Source organism: Pleurodeles waltl, chromosome 2_1 (assembly GCF_031143425.1).
Source record: "Pleurodeles waltl isolate 20211129_DDA chromosome 2_1, aPleWal1.hap1.20221129, whole genome shotgun sequence".
NCBI lineage: Eukaryota > Metazoa > Chordata > Amphibia > Caudata > Salamandridae > Pleurodeles > Pleurodeles waltl.
The window spans coordinates 822,778,338-822,790,959 of record NC_090438.1 but is presented as its reverse complement, the minus strand read 5'-3'; the positions used below and the strand labels follow the sequence as shown (position 1 = coordinate 822,790,959).

At 44.7% G+C, this 12,622-nt stretch overlaps 1 protein-coding gene across 1 annotated transcript in view; it reads left to right on the top strand.

Annotated features, from left to right (window-relative positions):
* The window catches only part of MBOAT1 (membrane bound O-acyltransferase domain containing 1), a 359,954-nt gene extending 347,562 nt beyond the window's left edge, over positions 1-12,392 (top strand). Inside the window, exon 13 of the mRNA XM_069218765.1 lies at positions 12,015-12,392. Coding sequence (XP_069074866.1) covers positions 12,015-12,138 — 124 coding nt within the window. The 3' untranslated portion in view covers positions 12,139-12,392. The remainder of the gene's footprint in view (positions 1-12,014) is intronic.
* The last annotated feature ends 230 nt before the right edge of the window (positions 12,393-12,622 follow it).

The window sequence follows — 12,622 nt, the reverse complement described above, 5'->3', positions numbered from 1 at the left end:
AAACAGCACTAATTGCACCCACAGGCAACATCGGTGTGCTCCTTGATAGATGAGAACTGGCAGCCCTCATTCTCTTGGGCCTTTCTGCAGCATTTAACAGAATCAGACACTCAGTCCATACCAGGTGCCTGCAGGAGATTGATATTCAATGACACGCTGTCCTGTGGATCTGCTCCTTAACGGATAGACCACAAACAGCCAGTCTGGCACCATACTCCTTGGAAGTCCCCAGACTCATCTGCAGAGTGCCTCAATGCTAATCGCTCAGACCCGCCCTCTTCAACACATACATGGTCCACCTGGCCAATGTCATCTGCGCACATGACATCAACATCTTCTCCTATGTAGACAACACACAACGCCTGCTTTCCTTCTCGGACAAGACCCCCAACTCAAAAAACAAGTTCACTGCTTGCATAACTGAAGTCGCTAACTGGATGAAAGCCAGCTTTCTAAAGTTCAACACGAACAAGACAGAAGTAGAGATCTTCAGCAAAAACCCCTCACAATAGGACTCTAACTGGTGATCAGCCGGACTCAGACCCACACAGTAAAACCCACACCAGAATCCAAACTAGACATGATCGCACAAGTCACTGCATCCTGCTTCCACATCTTGCAGATGGTGAGAAAGATCTTCATTTGGTTCCCAAGTAGCACTAGAAACGGTCACTCGTGCCCTAGTCCCCAGCAAGTTGGATTAAGGGAATACCCTCTGTGCTGGGATAACAAAGCAACTCACTAGAACGCAACAGAATCAGAAATCATCCAGAACTCGACAGCCAGACTCATTCCTAACCTCCCAACCAGGACCCTTATCATACCACACCTCATGAAACCACACTGACTTCAAATACACAGATGCGCTCAATTCAAACTCCTCACACACACATTCAAGGCACTGCACAACTCAGACTCCACCTACCTGAACAGTCGCATCTCATCTCCTTCCACCAACCCCTAGACACCTCCGCTCTGCAGAGCTCCTTTGCAAACACATCCACTCATATACAGAACCAGATCTGGAGGAGGGATGTCCACTTACATTGCTCCTAAAATGTGGAATGAGATCCTACTTCACTTCAGATCCTCCTCCTCTTTTTTTGAACTCCACAAGAAGCTGAAAACCTGGCTTTAACCAACCTACCATAGGGAGGGTTGGGAACACACTCCTGCTCAGTGCCAGGATACCCTTGCAGTTCATAGTGATAGCGCGTCAGAACCTTGAAAAGTAATCTTACAAGGAGACACGCCTAGGCCGATTAACCTTTTGACCACGTTAGGAGACTTCCCAGTACGAGGTATCTTTCTGGCATCACAAAATCAATATCTCAATAACCCAAAAAATCTCTTAGTAACTAATCAATAAGATAATCAATAACATTTAGTAAGAATCAATAATGAAATCAACATGACCTTTCGGTCATGAATAACCACACCAATTTAGTTAAGATTTAGAATATTTATTTCCCTATTTGTTACAATTTAATATCATCTCCCTTAATCGCATTAGCAATCAATCTCATTAGTAACTCTTCAAACTCGTAATTAAAAGACAAATAATCAAAGTATAGAGCATATACGTCCAGCATTAACATGTCATCAGTACAAAACAGTTTATCAAGTTGCAATGATACGTGATTCAACAAAGCAAGAATTCAGTCATTTGTCTATTTGCGTCAAGTTTTGGTGAACACCTTAACTAACCTCGAATTAGCATTGTCATGTTGGGCTTCATGCAAAACAATTTAGCAAACACAAATTTGGAAAACATCTAACTATGGACTCTATCAAAAGAGCAGTTGGTACCTAGAAAGAAAAGGCAAACAGACAATTACAATTATCTTCAGATAGCTACCCCTCCAACGGGTCAGCGTCAGACTTCGTCCTCAGGACATCAGTCAATTTGGCATCAGCAATCACAGGACAGGGCAAAGTCTCAGTACAGCATAGCTAAGAATAAGGCTCTTCCCTCATTAGGAAGAGAAGTAAGTATCAGGTAAGGATTCAATAGAGGATGGTTAAGATATCAGAACAGCAAAGTCTCAAAGAATAATGACAAAAAGTGTCCCAAATAATGGCCGGTTTCTCCTCGGGTCACACGGTTATATTAAAACAGTCGAATTCCCATTGGATCATTTTTGGTGCATCATTATCTCTGTCCAATAATTCTCCACGCACATTACTAGAATTTTCCACAAAACACATTTCTCATGCAGTTGATTGGCTCCTGTAATTGACGTCTTCAACGGATGGAAATGTCAGGTAAGAAACGTTACACTTTACGCTCCAGTCAGTAGTCCCATTGTCTTCTCCTAGTCTAGGCAGCCTTGCACCTGTTGCAAATTACACTATGGCATTCAGCAACAATGTCTCCTTGAGCAAGTCGGGTCCCATGAAAAAGAATTTACTACGGCTACACACACAACTCTCTAGCTTCTGGAAAAGTACAGCTTCGTGTCCTTCAGGAAGATAGCACATTGCACGTTAGAAAAACACAGTTTAATATGAGACCAGGCAGCTAGGCCCAGACCCTCGCTAACTGAGGCCTAGTAATTTATTTTGGCAAAACCAATACATAACTCTTAATTATAATATGCTGATACAAATCCATACATTAGTACATCATTAATTCATCATTAATAAGTTTCATTAGTCTTCGTGTACATTTGGTAGCCACTCCCCGTGGGCACATTTCAGATGCGTGCATTATTTTCTACATTTACACATTTTCTATGCAGCTTTGTGATACATTATATTGCAAGCTTTTCAGGTTAATATTAGTTTTAAAGGTCACACTCCAACAATAGTGCACTTTACAAATACACATAACATAACAGTGTTATGCAGAGTGGAGGAATAGTAGATAGAAAACATGCAGTTGCATGAATTATTTTAATAAAAAGTTAGATTAGTGCTGGATCTTTTAGTGGCCTGAAAGATATCTAAATGCAATATTATAGTAAAGATTGCATTTGGAAAATGAACAAAGTGTATTTAAACGTTAAATAAGTCCATTGCTGTGGTATCACCTGTAGGAAAGTACCATCTTGCCTGGCATGTTACCCCCATATTTAACTGTATATATGTTGTTTTAGTTGTATGTGTCACTGGGACCCTGCCAGCCAGGGCCCCAAGGCTCATAAGTGTGCCCTGTATGTGTTACCTGTGTTATGACTAACTGTCTCACTGAGGCTCTGCTAATCAGAACCTCAGTGGTTATGCTCTCTCATTTCTTTCCAAATTGTCACTAACAGGCTAGTGACCAATTTCACCAATTTACATTGGCATACTGGAACACCCTTATAATTCCCTAGTATATGGTACTGAGGTACCCAGGGTTTTGGGGTTCCAGGAGATCCCTATGGGCTGCAGCATTTCTTGTGCCACCCATAGGGAGCTCTGACAATTCTTACACAGGCCTGCCACTGCAGCCTGAGTGAAATAACGTCCACGTTATTTCACAGCCATTTACCACTGCACTTAAGTAACTTATAAGTCACCTATATGTCTAACCTTTACCTGGTAAAGGTTGGGTGCTAAGTTACTTAGTGTGTGGGCACCCTGGCACTAGCCAAGGTGCCCCCACATTGTTCAGGGCAAATTCCCCGGACTTTGTGAGTGCGGGGACACCATTACACGCGTGCACTACACATAGGTCACTACCTATGTGTAGCTTCACAATGGTAACTCCGAACATGGCCATGTAACATGTCTAAGATCATGGAATTGCCCCCCCCAATGCCATCCTGGTATTGGGGAGACAATCCCATGATTCCCCGGGTCTCTAGCACAGACCCGGGTACTGCCAAACTGCCTTTCCTGGGGTTTCACTGCAGCTGCTGCTGCTGCCAACCCCTCAGACAGGTTTCTGCCCTCCTGGGGTCCAGCCAGGCTTGGCCCAGGAAGGCAGAACAAAGGACTTCCTCAGAGAGAGGGTGTTACACCCTCTCCCTTTGGAAAAAGGTGTTAGGGCTGGGGAGGAGTAGCCTCCCCCAGCCTCTGGAAATGCTTTCATGGGCACAGATGGTGCCCATTTCTGCATAAGCCAGTCTACACCGGTTCAGGGATCCCCCAGCCCTGCTCTGGCGTGAAACTGGACAAAGGAAAGGGGAGTGACCACTCCCCTGACCTGCACCTCCCCTGGGAGGTGCCCAGAGCTCCTCCAGTGTGCTCCAGACCTCTGCCATCTTGGAAACAGAGGTGCTGCTGTCACACTGGACTGCTCTGAGTGGCCTGGGCCAGCAGGTGACGTCAGAGACTCCTTCTGATAGGCTCCTCCAGGTGTTGCTAGCCTATCCTCTCTCCTAAGTAGCCAAACCTCCTTTTCTGGCTATTTAGGGTCTCTGCTTTGGGGAATTCTTTAGGTAACGAATGCAAGAGCTCATCAGAGTTCCTCTGCATCTCTCTCTTCACCTTCTGCCAAGGAATCGACTGCTGACCGCGCTGGAAGCCTGCAAAACTGCAACAAAGTAGCAAAGACGACTAATGCGATCTTGTAATGCTGATCCTGCCGCCTTCTCGACTGTTTTCCTGGTGGTGCATGCTGTGGGGGTAGTCTGCCTCCTCTCTGTACTAGAAGCTCCGAAGAAATCTCCCGTGGGTCGACGGAATCTTCCCCCTGCAACCGCAGGTACCAAAGAACTGCATCACCGGTCCTCTGGGTCTCCTCTCAGCACGACGAGCGAGGTCCCTTGAACTCAGCAACTTTGTCCAAGTGACTCCCACAGTCCAGTGACTCTTCAGTCCAAGTTGGGTGGAGGTAAGTCCTTGCCTCCCCACGCTAGACTGCATTGCTGGGTGCCGCATGATTTGCAGCTGCTCCGGCTCCTGTGCACTCTTCCAGGATTTCCTTTGTGCACAGCCAAGCCTGGGTCCCCGGCACTCTAACCTGCAGTGCACGACCTCCTGAGTTGTCCTCCGGCGTCTTGGGACCTTCCTGTGTGACTTCGGGTGAGCTCCAGTTCACTCCACTTCATAGTGCCTGTTCCGGCACTTCTGCGGGTGCTGCTTGCTTCTGAGTGGGCTCCTTGTCTTTCTGGACGCCCCCTCTGTCTCCTCACACAATTGGCAGCATCCTGGTCCCTCCTGGGCCACAGCAGCATCCAAACACCTTAACCGCGACCCTTGCAGCTAGCAAGGTTTGTTCGCAGTCTTTCTGCATGAAAACACCTCTGCAAGCTTCTTCATGACGTGGGACATCCATCCTCCAAAGGAGACGTTTCTAGCCCTCTTTGTTCTTGCAGAATCCACAGCTTCTACCATCCAGTGGCAGCTTCTTTGCACACACAGCTGGCATTTCCTGGGCATCTGCCCACTCCCGACTTGATCGTGACTTTTGGACTTGGTCCCCTTGTTCCACAGGTACTCTCGTCTGGAAATCCATTGTTGTTGCATTGCTGGTGTTGGTCTTTCTTGCAGAATTCCCCTATCATGACTTCTGTGCTCTCTGGGGAACTTAGGTGCACTTTGCACCCACTTTTCAGGGTCTTGGGTTGGGCTATTTTTCTAACCCTCACTGTTTTCTTACAGTCCCAGCGACCCTCTACGAGCTCACATAGGTTTGGGGTCCATTCGTGGTTCGCATTCCACTTCTAGAGTATATGGTTTGCGTTGCCCCTATCCCTATGTGCTCCCATTGCATCCTATTGTGACTATACATTGTTTGCACTATTTTCTATTGCTATTACTGCATATTTTGGTATTGTGTACATATATCTTGTGTATATTTGCTATCCTCATACTGAGGGTACTCACTGAGATACTTTGGCATATTGTCATAAAAATAAAGTACCTTTATTTTTAGTATATCTGTTTATTGTGTTTCCTTATGATATTGTGCATATGACACCAGTGGTATAGTGGGAGCTTTGCATGTCTCCTAGTTCAGCCTAAGCTGCTCTGCTAAGCTACCATTTTCTATCAGCCTAAGCTGCTAGACACCCCTCTACACTAATAAGGGATACCTGGACCTGGTGTAAAGTGTAAGTACCCCTTGGTACCCACTACAAACCAGGCCAGCCTCCTACATCACCCTGGAGCTTTTATACAATAAATAAGTCCATGGCTACAGTGTTTGTGCAGAGAAGAGACACAACAAACAAAAAACATGAAGTGGCACGAACTGCTTGCTATAGCTACGGTGGTAGAGTGAAAAAGAGGAAAAGCAGAGAAAAGCATGCAGTCACATGAACTGCTTTAAAAATAGTAAAATTGCAGTTTGAAAAGAAACAAAATGCTTTTAAACATTAAATAGTTCATTGTCTGCAGTGTTGCCTTTGCGGATATAAAAGCAATGTAATAATGACTGCATTTGGAAAAAAAACAAAGTGCTTTGAAACATTAAATAAGCCTTTGGCTATGGTGTCACAGTGCCTCACAATGTGGCAGAGAAAAACAAGCATTATCATGAACTGCTTGAATAAAAAGGAAAACATTCTTGCTAAAAAGAAAGAAAATTGTTTTAAAACATTAAGGCCCATATTTATACTTTTTGACGCTAAACTGCGCTAACGCAGTTTAGCGTCAAAAAATTTTGCGCCGTCTAACGCCATTCTGAAGCGCCATGCGGGCGCCGTATTTATGGAATGGCGTTAGCCGGCGCAAGCAGACCGGCGCTGCCTGGTGTGCGTGGAAAAAAACCACGTAGACCAGGCAGCGCCGGCGTTAGGCAAAAATGACGTTAGGGCGTCTTAAAATGGGGCAAGTCAGGTTGAGGCAAAAAAATCGTCTTAACCCGACTTGCGCCATTTTTTAACGACGCCCATCCCCCATCAACATGACTCCTATCATTGTAAAGATAGGAGTCATGCCCCCTTGCCCAATGGCCATGCCCAGGGGACTTCTGTCCCCTGGGCATGGTCATTGGGCATAGTGGCATGTAGGGGGGCACAAATCAGGCCCCCCTATGCCAAAAAAAATTATTAAAAAAAAAAAAAAAATACTTACCTGAACTTACCTGAATGTCCCTGGGGTGGGTCCCTCCAGCCTTGGGTGTCCTCCTGGGGTGGGCAAGGGTGGCAGGGGGGGTCCCTGGGGGCAGGGGAGGGCACTCTGGGCTCATTTTGAGCCCACTTGTCCCTTAACGCCATGCCTGACCCAGGCGTTAAAAAGCGGCGCAAATGCGCCGTTTTTAGCCACGCCCACTCCCGGGCGTCTCTTTTGCCTGGGAGTATAAATACCACGTAAAGGCCTGGGAGTCATTTTTTAGACGGGAACGCCTCCCTTGCATATCATTAACGCAAGGAAGGGGTTCACGCTAAAAAATGACGCACATTCCGGGAACTTTGGCGCTATACGCCTCTAACGCCATAGTATAAATATGGCGTTAGTTGGCGTTAGTTTAGCGTCGAATTTGCGTCGAAAAAAACGACGCAAATTCGGCGCAAACGGAGTATAAATACGGCCCCAAATAAGTCAATAGTTGCAGTATTGCTCTGAAGCCCAGAAGCTTTTAAACATTGTCTGTGGCTACAGTGTCAAAGTGCCTCAATCTGAGTGCGAGTAGCTGAAGGCACTGATAAAGACATTAATCAGTACTTGGTCCATGCTGCATCGAAGACACAAACACACGAAGAGAGAAAGGCACACTTTTACCAATGAGAACCAAGGGAATCAGAGTGATGATGAAGCCAAACAATAGTTTCTAATGGGCAGGCTCTTTTAGGTTAAGTTAACAAAAGATCTTGCAAGCGACAGCACATGCACTGTCTCAGGTGAGAACTAAAATGTCATCAGTCCCATTAGAATGGACCTATATCAACGGAAGGCGAGGTTTTCATGTTATGTGGTTCAAACCTATGTAGTGTGTGTTAATGTCCTGGGGACCATCCTCAGGACAGTGTGTCAAAGTGGATTAAATCACAATAATTGTTGCTTTCAGTCATAAACATTGATTTGATCCTGGTAGGATTTTAAGTATCTGTGGTGAAATTACATCATCCTTTCTTTATACTGGAGTAACTGACTACTGTTGGATGTGCTGGATGAAAAGGATTAAGCAGTGCTGTTCTAGGAAGTTGATGCTGAAAGCAACAATTATTGTGATTTAATCCATTTTGACAATTGTCCTGAGGGTGGTCTCATGGACAATTTGAGCCTTGGGAAACCGAAACATTGACCTTATACCATCCATGACAAATTTTTCTCATGAGCTGCTGGAGTCCATAAGGAGTGATTTCTGATTGTTTGAAAGACTGCATATATAAGGCTCAAACCTTTTGTGGTTGGAGAGTCAGGAGTGTTGGTGCTCTCCTTCTGTCTCTTGCATGTAAAGGGATTGTGGACTAGATGGGTCACCAGTGCATTTGTAGCAAAACACTACAAATTCTCCTTGTTGCTTTTCTATATTGATGAATATATTATTACTGAATATATAAAAATTCCTAATTTTTCTAGAAACAAATTAGACGCTGTTTGAAGATTTATTTATTTTTGGAATTTGATCTGTGGTTAATTACAACATTAATAGTATTTAATATCACTGAAATATTTGTCTGCAAATGATTCCTCCATGATTATTGTGTGCTTTACACTTTTAGAAAGTTGGCATTTTTCTGCTCTTAGCCCTTTTGTGCCTGCAGCCTGTCTAGGATCACATGACTGGGTATAACTGATAGTCTTTGTGAATTCCTCCCAGACAATCACACAATCGAGGGATTAGGTATGCCTGGATTGGTTTTCTGCTAGCAGAATGGGTGTGGGGGTAGTGAGCCCATCCCCACTTGCAGCTGAATAGGGAGTGCTCTGCCTTCACACAAATTACCTTACACCCCCACATTGTCACTGCAGCCAGCTTGGAGCAAGAGCAGGGGAGTCAGAAAATTATATGCACTTCAAAGCCACTGTCTAGAAGCTTCTCCCTTCTTCCAGAAGAAGGGTACCATGGTATAGAAATAGGGCCTCAGACAACACTCTTCAGTACACTTATGGACCAGTGGATTCTCTGCCAGGAAGAAATACTGGTGTGCTGCTGAAAGGACTGCAACCCTGCTGGACTGCTGCTCTGGAGGACCGATGCCCTGTTGTGCTGACCTGCTGCCTGCTGCTCTCTTGCCTGGGTGAGAAGGACTGGACCTGCATCTGTTGAACGCAGGACCATCAGAGTAACGCCAAGGGCTGGCCTCCTGACTTGCACTTCAGGGACAGACGACTCCAACAACCATGAACTCGGTACCTGCCCTCTTCCATCTATGAATCCACTCTGCCAGGTTGGGCCTCTCCAGTCCTGGGTCCTTGGAATTGGGCTCTGCCAACCTCTGTGGACTCAGTGGAACCAACACATCTCCTCTGCTGCGTACTGCAACTTCAAGCTGAACCAATGCACCTGCGCTGCTGCATAGGTCAGAACCGTTGCAGAGACCTGCATCACCTGCGCAGCTTTTTTTTAAACACTGCTGCACAACGCATCCTCAGCGCACGCCCTCGCATCTCTCATTGATGGCAGCCTCAATGATGACGGACTCCACATCACAGCTCCTTGGAACTGATGTATTGCCTCGACTGCACAACGCATCCTCGACTCTGGACATTGCATTGCACGCCCTCATTGGCGCCATTCTAGATCATGATGCAAGACCTTGCATCCCAGCCATACAACACCTCTGAAATGACGCATCGCTTCGGCTGAGTGATGCATCTTCGACATGGACTCTCGCTGCATGAACTTGTGACTTTGTCCCAGTCTGGCTCAACCAGATATCTACAGTTGGCGCTTTGTGCTTTTTGATGCTATTTTCCCTAAAATCTTTTAAATTGCGCATCTCTGGTTACACTGGTTTTTGTGTTGTTTTGGGCTTGTTTTATTTATTAGCAAGGACTCTATTTTTCTAATCTGATGCTGGATCATTTTGGTATGGTGTTTTCCACTTTATTACTATTTAAAGTGTTGCACTAATACTTAACACATTGCCTCTAAGTTAAGCCTGACTGCTCTCTGCCAAACTCACAGAGCGTTGAGCACAGGTTGATTTAGTTTTAGCTTGTTCCTCACCCTCACAAGGACTGTGGTTGCTGCTTGAGCAGGGCTCACACCCCAGTCAACAAACAACCAAATTTCTTGCAATACCCCTCCTATGACCATACTTTCCGCAACTTCCAGTTGGTTTCATCCACGTAGATGTGGTGGGCACCTCTGAGTCCTCCCTGATGATTTATCTGGCTATCTGAGGTATAAACACATACTTGAACAAGGAAATGGTGTTTTCCCCCTTTGAAAATTGTTTTTCACTGAGGTCGATGGTTCCCAGTAGTAGTGGCTGACCATGCATCTTCCATTTACTGTCTCGCAGGACTCCATGTTTAGCTCTCTCCCATATTGCAAAGATGGCTTAAACCAAAAACACCCTGGGTTTGCTGCCAGATGGTAGTATGCATCAGCCTCATGCTACTCTATCCAGGCCTTCGGTTCCTTGAGATTTCTGTACCCTCTCCAGTGTCTCTCTCAAAGATTGGGCCCTCCCATGAGAAATCATACCTATGGAGATGTTGCAGGCAATAAGGCGAAATGTAGGCGTGACCTTGAAGCTTTTTGTGACAGATTACATTTTAGCTCCTTTGGACGAACATCTTTTATTTAAGACTCTTAGCCTGTCTCTTGTGATTCATGGGAGTATTTTGATGACTAAGGGTAGATCTCTTTTGACCCCTGGAGCTCACCCTGGAACTACACCTCTAGGGTCCTTATAGCATAAAAGAAATTAACAGGTGTCCCATGGCCCTTTCACCAGTTTGTATCAGAGGGAATACCTGTATGGGGAATTGGTACCTGTCCTGTCAGGGTCTATAGCAGTTATTTGTGGGTATACTCTCGGTTAGCCAGCTGCCTGGGGTGATGACACATACCAAGTGAATTTTCTAGTATTCTTCATCATTTACCTACGTAGTACAAAATAGGTGTAACAAGATAGCAGCAGTGATTGTCAATTTAAAGCCAATGGGGAACAGTCAAAGCTGTACAAGATGAGTATCCCAAACAATCTCTATATAGGTATCATGCCCTTTGGGATATTTCCTTAGTAATTTGCCATAACTTGAAGGGTGACACAAGCCTGGCTTTAAGCTGAAAACAACATTTCTTATGGCAGCCTACCAGTGCCCATGGGTGCATACTAGTAGCAGATGCATGATTATGGTAAACTCTCCCTCGAGGTAAAAACATGCAAAACAGGTTGCATCGGTTTCCTATGATGTGGTGGAAATTATACACCTATGGACCATTGAGGTCATACGTTAGATATAAAAGCAACGTTCTGTTTGGACTATTACACCAAAATCTAATGTCTATACAAAATATCGCATTTTAAAACAATCGTGTTGCAAAATCTAAACATAGTATCCTGTTAGAGAATACAAAGCATTGGCCTCATTGGTCATAAATTGAAGGCTGCAGGTCATTAATAAAGGTGGTTTAGGAGCACGTGACCTACAGGAATACCAACAGTGATTTGTAGGCTCTCCCGCACCAGACTCCGATCATATACACTATTGTCACTGCTCCGATTGCTGAAGGAGGCAATGATATCCATCCGCCGATATGGACACGGAGGCTTTGACACCCCCTTGTGTTCTTTCAGGAATATCGCATTCCGCAGCCATCTGCAAACACGAGAACTTGTATCAAGATACACTGTAACGGTGTAACCTATTCTTAGGGTATGTGTTAGTCTCTCTGCTGCCATCCAGGAAAAATATGTTCAATTCGGGGAACAATTTTGAGCAGGTCATCTGAGAAGTTGAAAAACTGGTAACATTTGTTGCCATCATTAGTATTTTTGAAGCTTCACAACTCGTTTACTTGTTCGAAAATAAACTGTAACTAAAACTGCATTTAATATTTTCTTTCTTTGGATGAGAATTTCCAGGACATATGACTTCTATTTTGTAGATGTTTTGCTTCCTTAAAATACTGAGCATTAGCCCTGATTTTGTGACATGTTTTAACTTCAGAAATGATGCATAAAGCATTTTACCTTAATTTTCTTAACAGTGAGATTGTTATTTTTTTATTGTTGCAGCTCGATGTACTTTCATTTTCACATCCTAAGTCTCCTGGTGTTATTAATTCTACCAATGAAACCTCCAGGACAGACTCAAAAGGGGCTCCAGCAGAACTCAGTTAACCACCAGAAGATGCGATGATGCCTCATGAAAAAGACTACCAAAGGGAAAGTGAAGCACTGGACTCCCAAAAAAACAAAAACATTCCCGTAAATAAAAGATACCTCATATTGGGAGGAAAGAAACGCTCAACCATTTGCACTGCAAATTTCCCACTGGCAAAACAAATGCACGTGGCTATGGGGGAATCTTTTCAATTATGTAAACATAGGCAATCATTTTTGTACAAAGTACATTTGTTTATTGCATTTTAATATATTTGGTGTACATATCTTACCTTTGAATCATTTTTGACTCAGTATTTGTCTGATGTGAAGCAGTATCTTGGTTGTACACTCTGCTGGTGAGTGACCATTTTTTGCGAGCTGGCTAGCATATGTGCAGACGGTTGTCCGGTGGATGGCAAGTAGTTGCCCACCTCTCATTCTCAGCCCCTTCAACCAAGGCTCGAAATTAGCATTAGCCACGGTCCCCCAGGCTCCTTAATTATATGGTCTGTTTCTGC